This window comes from Tachysurus fulvidraco, chromosome 13 (assembly GCF_022655615.1).
Source record: "Tachysurus fulvidraco isolate hzauxx_2018 chromosome 13, HZAU_PFXX_2.0, whole genome shotgun sequence".
NCBI lineage: Eukaryota > Metazoa > Chordata > Actinopteri > Siluriformes > Bagridae > Tachysurus > Tachysurus fulvidraco.
Window position 1 is genome coordinate 27,872,557 of NC_062530.1, and position 10,000 is coordinate 27,882,556.

Here is a 10,000-nt window from a genome sequence, read left to right on the forward strand (position 1 = left end):
TGACACATCCAGTCTCCAGAGCAAAAAGCGGCATTCTGTAAATAATGCCCTGCCGACACCCCATAGAGAAAAGAGTTTACAGTTTAGAGTTCTTTAGGTTTGAGCATTTGGGGTTTGAGCTCCTTCTGTGCTTGTAGTGATTCAGATCGCGACCTCACACTTCCTCACTTTCAGCTCTATACTACATAAACAATCAGGTCTTCAGCCAACAGCCACAACACCGGCACAGAGCCCACACCGGCCTTCCTGACAAATGCAGCACTCTATTCAGACCCGGAGGAAAAAACACCACCTCAACACACTTCCATCTGAACGGAAAGAATTCAGGCAAAGGTCAGATCAATTAGATATTTCAGTGTTCTGAAGAATTAAGTGAAGTTCTGAACATCTGTTTAACTTCTTGCTGTGAAGCTTGCTGTTACCACTGGGGGTATGAGATGGTGGAGGTGGTGGTGCCGGTAGAGGTAGTGGTTTGAGGTGATGAAGGTGGTGGTGGTGCTGGAAGTGTTGGTGATGATGGAGGCAGTGGTAATGCTACCCGAGGGTTGGAGCTTCAGAAGCTTCTGTGACTGGACAGCCTCTGACTCCATTACAACGAGCAGAGGAAGGTGTTGGTGTGAGTGTGTGACGTTCAGTATATTAACACATCTATAAAACTTACGGACAATACACTGGTTTCCTCCGGTGAGAGTTTTCCATCCAGGACAGCAGTAGGAGTGTTGTTGCGTTCCACACACATTAGGGCTGCAAAACAAATTCAGTAAGCACGTGTTTCGAGCCAGAGATGTTTAATTGATAAATTGGAGAAATGTGTTACTTCTAACCACATTAATACGTGTTCCTCAAAACATCTCCTACTCATCTGAGTGAATATGACTCATGCTCACAGACCTGAATCACCCAAACAGATCAGGAACATTTCGTTTGTCTCAAAACCTATTTGATTATTTGCAGTCACACTGTGTTCTTATAACAAGGCAACAGGAATGTGTCCCACTCCAGGCCTGAGCCCAAAACTCCAGCAGATCTGCCACATGTCTTATGTTCTGCCATGTTGTTTAATAAGCACTTAGATTTATTCAGTGCTCAAACACAGACTTTAAAAAAACTGCAGATGAGACAAATGAACTCTGAAACGATTGACAGCTGTGTAGTTGTTATGGATTAGTTGAAATCATCTGACCCCAGGAAGCCCCGCCCCTCAGTGTCCTCACTCTCCCAGCATGCACCTGAAGAGGAAGGTCTCTTGGAGGCTTCACTTCATCTCACGTTTGTTAGGTTCACTTTCAGTTGTCTGCTAGTCAGAACTTTATTATCAGAAGCTGCAGCTGGTTCAGTACAATAATAAGTGAGGACGAAGTTAAGAAGCCTCCACTGTCTCAAGTCTTAACAAATACCTACATTATGACATGTAGAGCTGAAACACATTAGAGCTGAAACACATTAGAGCTGAAACACATTAGAGCTGAAACACATTACTGTCCTCAGAATAACGGCAGGGACTAAATACATGTCTGTGCAAAATGTCCCAAGCTCTAAATTCAGAGCAATAAGGTGCTGAGACACAGATCAATAACTTACTGAAGTACTGGGATTGTGTGATAGTGAGATAGTGAGATACTGAGATAGTGAGATACTGAGATAGTGAGATACTGAGATACTGAGATAGCGAGATAGTGAGATACTGAGATAGCGAGATACTGAGATAGTGAGATACTGAGATACTAATAAACAGCACTGACTAATGCAGGATACTGTTAATACTCTCATCCTAACACAGGAACATCAAATTATGTGTAACCAAGAGGTCCAGAGAAATGTTTCTGTGGTGAAGGAATCTCCAGTGTGTGTGTGTGTGTGTGTGTGTGTGTGTGTGTGTGTGTGTGTGTGTGTGTGTGTGTGTGTGTGTGTGTGTGTGTGTGTGTGATGTGATGTGGTGAAGGAGTCTCCAGTGTGACAGTCAAAGATAAAGCTGGAACTTGAAGTTCTCCACATTTTCAGGACAGAGGAGTTTACGTTTCTTTGTGTTACTCAGTAACAAGCTGAGATTTTTCTCTTATTAACTTGAATAGAGATTAAAGAAAGACAATAAAAATAAAGAGAGACCGCTGAAGGACGAGTGTTTAGAGCTGAGAGAATAAAGAGAGACCGCTGAGGGGACGAGTGTTTAGAGCTGAGAGAATAAAGAGAGACCGCTGAGGGGACGAGTGTTTAGAGCTGAGAGAATAAAGAGAGACCGCTGAGGGGACGAGTGTTTAGAGCTGAGAGAATAAAGAGAGACCGCTGAGGCGACGAGTGTTTAGAGCTGAGAGAATAAAGAGAGACCGCTGAGGGGACGAGTGTTTAGAGCTGAGAGAATAAAGAGAGACCGCTGAGGGGACGAGTGTTTAGAGCTGAGAGAATAAAGAGAGACCGCTGAGGGGATGAGTGTTTAGAGCTGAGAGAATAAAGAGAGACCGCTGAGGGGACGAGTGTTTAGAGCTGAGAGAATAAAGAGAGACCGCTGAGGCGACGAGTGTTTAGAGCTGAGAGAATAAAGAGAGACCGCTGAGGGGACGAGTGTTTAGAGCTGAGAGAATAAAGAGAGACCGCTGAGGGGACGAGTGTTTAGAGCTGAGAGAATAAAGAGAGACCGCTGAGGGGACAAGTGTTTAGAGCTGAGAGAATAAAGAGAGACCGCTGAGGGGACGAGTGTTTAGAGCTGATGGAACACAACACACTACAGGAAGTAACTCACTATAGAAGATAAAAAGTATGATGTGGCTTTTTTTAATGAACAAAGTTTGAATGGTTGTTAAATTGCTTTTCAGTGTAATAGCAGCACCCAAAGATGGTGTACAAGATGCTGAGTCTGACTCTGAGACTCTACACACTACTGAGCTCCCAGGGTTCCTCAGCACTGCTCTCCAGACCTCCTGTTACACCCGATGCCCTGCTTCAGGCCACATCACTTGAAGATGCTCACTGCTTCTGATTAAGAACCACATGGGTGGAGATACATGGGTTTGCTGTGGTTAGATACCATGGAGATGACGATTTATAATCCCACACTCTGGTGTTTATAATGATTTATAATCCCACTCTCAGTGTTTATAATGATTTATAATCCCACTCTCAGTGTGTATAATGATTTATAATCCCACTCTCAGTGTTTATAATGATTTATAATCCCACTCTCAGTGTTTATAATGATTTATAATCCCACTCTCAGTGTTTATAATGATTTATAATCCCACTCTCAGTGTCTATGATTTATAATCCCACTCTCAGTGTTTATAATGATTTATAATCCCACTCTCAGTGTTTATAATGATTTATAATCCAATTCTCAGTGTCTATAATGATTTATAATCCCACTCTCAGTGTTTATAATGATTTATAATCCCACTCACTGTTTATAATGATTTATAATCCCACTCTCAGTGTTTATAATGATTTACAATCCCACTCTCAGTGTTTATAATGATTTATAATCCCACTCTCAGTGTTTATAATGATTTATAATCCCACTCTCAGTGTCTATGATTTATAATCCCACTCTCAGTGTTTATAATGATTTATAATCCCACTCTCAGTGTTTATAATGATTTATAATCCCACTCTCAGTGTTTATAATGATTTATAATCCCACTCTCAGTGTTTATAATGATTTATGATCCCACTCTTAGTGTTTATAATGATTTATAATCCCACTGTCAGTGTTTATAATGAACTGTGTTTATAATGATTTATAATCCCACTCTCAGTGTTTATAATGATTTATAATCCCACTCTCAGTGTTTATAATGATTTATAATCCCACTCTTAGTGTTTATAATGATTTATAATCCCACTCTCAGTGTTTATAATGATTTATAATCCCACTCTCAGTGTTTATAATGATTTATAATCCCACTCTTAGTGTTTATAATGATTTATAATCCCACTCTCAGTGTTTATAATGATTTATAATCCCACTCTCAGTGTCTATGATTTATAATCCCACTCTCAGTGTTTATAATGATTTATAATCCCACTCTCAGTGTTTATAATGATTTATAATCCCACTCTCAGTGTTTATAATGATTTATAATCCCACTCTCAGTGTTTATAATGATTTATGATCCCACTCTTAGTGTTTATAATGATTTATAATCCCACTGTCAGTGTTTATAATGAACTGTGTTTATAATGATTTATAATCCCACTCTCAGTGTTTATAATGATTTATAATCCCACTCTCAGTGTTTATAATGATTTATAATCCCACTCTTAGTGTTTATAATGATTTATAATCCCACTCTCAGTGTTTATAATGATTTATAATCCCACTCTCAGTGTTTATAATGATTTATAATCCCACTCTTAGTGTTTATAATGATTTATAATCCCACTCTCAGTGTTTATAATGATTTATAATCCCACTCTCAGTGTCTATGATTTATAATCCCACTCTCAGTGTTTATAATGATTTATAATCCCACTCTCAGTGTTTATAATGATTTATAATCCCACTCTCAGTGTTTATAATGATTTATAATCCCACTCTCAGTGTTTATAATGATTTATGATCCCACTCTTAGTGTTTATAATGATTTATAATCCCACTGTCAGTGTTTATAATGAACTGTGTTTATAATGATTTATAATCCTACTCTCAGTGTTTATAATGATTTATAATCCCACTCTCAGTGTTTATAATGATTTATAATCCCACTCTTAGTGTTTATAATGATTTATAATCCCACTCTCAGTGTTTATAATGATTTATAATCCCACTCTTAGTGTTTATAATGATTTATAATATCACTCTCAGTGTTTGTAATGATTTATAATCCCACTCTCAGTGTTTATAATTATTTATAATCTCACTCTCAGTGTTTATAATGATTTATAATCCCACTCTCAGTGTTTATAATGATTTATAATCCCACTCTCAGTGTTTATAATGATTTATAATCCCACTCTCAGTGTCTGATTTATAATCCCACTCTCAGTGTTTATAATGATTTATAATCCCACTCTCAGTGTTTATAATGATTTATAATCCCACTCTCAGTGTTTATAATGATTTATAATCCCACTCTCAGTGTTTATAATGATTTATGATCCCACTCTTAGTGTTTATAATGATTTATAATCCCACTGTCAGTGTTTATAATGAACTGTGTTTATAATGATTTATAATCCCACTCTCAGTGTTTATAATGATTTATAATCCCACTCTCAGTGTTTATAATGATTTATAATCCCACTCTTAGTGTTTATAATGATTTATAATCCCACTCTCAGTGTTTATAATGATTTATAATCCCACTCTTAGTGTTTATAATGATTTATAATATCACTCTCAGTGTTTGTAATGATTTATAATCCCACTCTCAGTGTTTATAATTATTTATAATCTCACTCTCAGTGTTTATAATGATTTATAATCCCACTCTCAGTGTTTATAATGATTTATAATCCCACTCTCAGTGTTTATAATGATTTATGATCCCACTCTTAGTGTTTATAATGATTTATAATCCCACTGTCAGTGTTTATAATGAACTGTGTTTATAATGATTTATAATCCCACTCTCAGTGTTTATAATGATTTATAATCCCACTCTCAGTGTTTATAATGATTTATAATCCCACTCATAGTGTTTATAATGATTTATAATCCCACTCATAGTGTTTATAATGATTTATAATCCCACTCATAGTGTTTATAATGATTTATAATCCCACTCATAGTGTTTATAATGATTTATAATCCCACTCTCAGTGTTTATAATGATTTATAATCCCACTCTCAGTGTTTGTAATGATTTATAATCCCACTCTTAGTGTTTATAATGATTTATAATATCACTCTCAGTGTTTGTAATGATTTATAATCCCACTCTCAGTGTTTATAATTATTTATAATCTCACTCTCAGTGTTTATAATGATTTATAATCCCACTCTCAGTGTTTATAATGATTTATAATCCCACTCTCAGTGTTTATAATGATTTATAATCCCACTCTCAGTGTCTGATTTATAATCCCACTCTCAGTGTTTATAATGATTTATAATCCCACTCTCAGTGTTTATAATGATTTATAATATCACTCTCAGTGTTTGTAATGATTTATAATCCCACTCTCAGTGTTTATAATTATTTATAATCTCACTCTCAGTGTTTATAATGATTTATAATCCCACTCTCAGTGTTTATAATGATTTATAATCCCACTCTCAGTGTTTATAATGATTTATAATCCCACTCTCAGTGTCTGATTTATAATCCCACTCTCAGTGTTTATAATGATTTATAATCCCACTCTCAGTGTTTATAATGATTTATAATCCCACTCTCAGTGTTTATAATGATTTATAATCCCACTCTCAGTGTTTATAATGATTTATGATCCCACTCTTAGTGTTTATAATGATTTATAATCCCACTGTCAGTGTTTATAATGAACTGTGTTTATAATGATTTATAATCCCACTCTCAGTGTTTATAATGATTTATAATCCCACTCTCAGTGTTTATAATGATTTATAATCCCACTCTTAGTGTTTATAATGATTTATAATCCCACTCTCAGTGTTTATAATGATTTATAATCCCACTCTTAGTGTTTATAATGATTTATAATATCACTCTCAGTGTTTGTAATGATTTATAATCCCACTCTCAGTGTTTATAATTATTTATAATCTCACTCTCAGTGTTTATAATGATTTATAATCCCACTCTCAGTGTTTATAATGATTTATAATCCCACTCTCAGTGTTTATAATGATTTATGATCCCACTCTTAGTGTTTATAATGATTTATAATCCCACTGTCAGTGTTTATAATGAACTGTGTTTATAATGATTTATAATCCTACTCTCAGTGTTTATAATGATTTATAATCCCACTCTCAGTGTTTATAATGATTTATAATCCCACTCTTAGTGTTTATAATGATTTATAATCCCACTCTCAGTGTTTATAATGATTTATAATCCCACTCTTAGTGTTTATAATGATTTATAATCCCACTCTCAGTGTTTATAATGATTTATAATCCCACTCTTAGTGTTTATAATGATTTATAATATCACTCTCAGTGTTTGTAATGATTTATAATCCCACTCTCAGTGTTTATAATTATTTATAATCTCACTCTCAGTGTTTATAATGATTTATAATCCCACTCTCAGTGTTTGTAATGATTTATAATCCCACTCTCAGTGTTTGTAATGATTTATAATCTCACTCTCAGTGTTTATAATGATTTATAATCCCACTCTCAGTGTTTATAATGATTTATAATATCACTCTGAGTGTTTGTAATGATTTATAATCCCACTCTGTGTTTATAATGATTTATAATCCCACTCTCAGTGTTTATAATGATTTATAATCCCACTCTCAGTGTTTATAATGAACTGTGTTTATAATGAGTTATAATCCGACTCCCTGGTGTCAGATAAGGATGAGGCTCACTTTTCTGTCCGGTTCCGTCCCAGGATTCTTCCCCATGTCGTTTTCTTCCTTATGAGTATTAATTACCACTGTCACCTCTTACTTATTCAGAATAAATATGAACTTTTAATATTTCTATTCTGAATTTCTATATTTTTCTACATCTGCTTTGTGAAAATTTTTATAAAAGCTGTATTTAAATAAAACTGTGATGTAGAAATGTTTCAGAGACGACTTTTAATTCTGTTCAGCACAGTTCCACTTAGAGCCGTTCCTCAATCTCTCACCTCTGCATTTCAACAGAAAAATATTCAGGTCTATAAAACCTGAAGACCAGTTTGTGAGTAAACTACAGGGGAACTTCAAACCAGAACCAGATTCTTGGACCAGTTTAACCATTTGGTCACGTTTCCCAGAGCTTGCTGAGAACATCAGCAGAACACGTAGTGATTTATTCAACAGAACCCGTTCCTGCAGTGCTCTCCACACATGACTGTGGAACACAAACACTGCAGATCTTTTTCTCTAACATTACACCAAGACTAGACCTCGCTGTGCTTCATCAGGATTAAATATAAGAAACCAATAAACAATTAAAGGAGAAACACCAACACTTTTTAATAAATATAAAAATATTTCATGCTGTTTGCTTCCTAATGACCACAAACCATTATTTATAAAACTGCAGTCAGGTTTATTTACCTATAAAATAGTGTTTATATGAATCCCATTTATTTTCCTGTCTCTACCTTCAGGTCTGTTCACATCCCAATCAGTCACACAACATTAATGTGTTTGAGTAGTTAACAGTGTAGTTACCCCTTGAGGCCGAGCTGTCCCGTGTTTCCTCTGCGTTTGGTCCTGCTGACTTCCTTCTGCTCCGGTTTGCTATCTTCAGTCGCGCCAAACACCACAAGTGCTGACCAAAATCCTAAAATCAACAGCCTCAGCCACCACATCCTGCCCTCTGATAATCCAATGGAGAAAAAGACAACGCAGCTCAGGGACGATCCGGATCAGATCTGCATAAAAACAACCAAAAAAAAAATCACTATAAAATCGTACAGCTGAACAAACCAGCCACGGAGCAAAGACGATGAATTTTACAGAGGAAAAAGAAAAAAAGTGAAGGAATGCGAGAAGCCCAGCAGCCAAACGAGCCCAAATCAGCAGAATTCAGCAGAATTTGCATAAAAAGTGCAAACAGATGTAGTTCGGCTCTGTGTGAGATCATCAACCATCCGACATCTAAACAGATTACACACACACACGAAAAAACAATCAGAGAAAAGAGAAGAAGTGAAGAAGTAAACAGCTGGATGTTACTGTACCTCCCTGCAGCAGCCTGTGTGTCTCTTCTCTGTCTGATCTGAAAGCAGCTGGAGAAAAGAAAAAGAGGAGGAAAAGAGCAGGATCCTGAGCTGGAGATCAGCACAGTTTAATCCTGGCAGGAGATCAGCATGCAGCCGTGAAGTGAAGAGACGCAGAGCTCCTTTAAGAGCAGTGCAGGATGAGCAGAACTTTCACCAACTCTCTCTCCCTCTCTCTCTCTCTCTCCCTCTCTCTGATGAACTTTCTCTTTCATCCCTCCTCCTCATCGTCAGTCTTCTCCTCCCCAAAACACTCCCTTTCCCCTCTCTCAGTTCTTCTCTCACACCACCACACGTTTATACTCCTATAGCTGCATTATGAATCTGTTCCACAGAACTTCATTAATAACTCCAGTGTAAATCAACCATTATAACAAAATATGGACAAAAAAAGAGTCGATTCATAGATCAAAAGAGTCGATTCAGTGAATTAGATTCAGCTGACTGAGTGTGTGGATGACAGCTGTCTTATGGGTTATAAATAAATAAATAAATAAATAAATAAATAAATAAATAAATAAATAAATAAATAAATAAAACTACATTAACAATCAACACGGAGAGAAATCTAAATATTTTACATGAACTGAACGTCTCATGCAGAATTTATTTATTTATTTGTTTGTTTGTTTGTTTCTTTCTTTCTTTCTTTCTTTCTTTCTTCTGCGGGCTGGGAGGGGAAGCGCCTCCTTCGCGAGCCGTCTCGCGTAGCCGCACTCACTCACTCTCTCACTCACGTCACTCGCCCGCGCGCGCGAGCGAGCGCGCGCGCGGCACACTCGCCCGACGCACCCGTGCACGCCGCGGAGCGCGCCCGAGAGCGAAGCGAGCGCGCCCCCCGCGCGCCCGCGCGCACCCGAGCGAACGCGAGACCCGCGCGCGCCGCCGGCCCGCGCGCGCGCGCGCGCGCCCGCGACCCGCGCACGTCAACGAGCGGCGAGCCCGGGACACCCGAGCATCGAAAGCACGCGCGCGCGGGCGAAAAAGTCGAGCGCGCACAACCGCGCGCGCGAGGCACCACGGCGCAGCCAGCGCGCACGCGAGCGCGAGAGAAAGGAGAGAGAGAGAAGAAAGGAAAGAGGGAGAAAAGAGGAAAGAGAGAGAGAAAGCGAGGGAGAGCTCTCTCTTTCTCTATCAACTATATCACTCTCTATACTACCTCCACGGTCCCCCTTTCTCCTATCCCTCTCGCTCTC

The 10,000-nt window shown here is 37.6% G+C and overlaps 2 protein-coding genes and 1 long non-coding RNA gene across 3 annotated transcripts in view; 1 reads left to right on the top strand and 2 right to left on the bottom strand.

The window, feature by feature from the left end:
- Positions 1-8,997, bottom strand: part of fbn1 (fibrillin 1) — an 83,126-nt gene extending 74,129 nt beyond the window's left edge. The window contains exons 1-3 of the mRNA XM_047822097.1: positions 8,766-8,997; positions 8,254-8,456; positions 662-744 (exon numbers count right to left, since the gene is read on the bottom strand). Of these exons, the coding sequence (XP_047678053.1) occupies positions 662-744; positions 8,254-8,393 (223 nt within the window). The 5' untranslated portion in view covers positions 8,394-8,456; positions 8,766-8,997. The remainder of the gene's footprint in view (positions 1-661; positions 745-8,253; positions 8,457-8,765) is intronic.
- Positions 1-10,000, top strand: part of LOC113657299 — a 1,727,325-nt gene that overhangs the window by 587,022 nt on the left and 1,130,303 nt on the right. The window lies entirely within an intron of this gene.
- The window catches only part of LOC125146171, a 1,103,650-nt gene that overhangs the window by 413,556 nt on the left and 680,094 nt on the right, over positions 1-10,000 (bottom strand). The window lies entirely within an intron of this gene.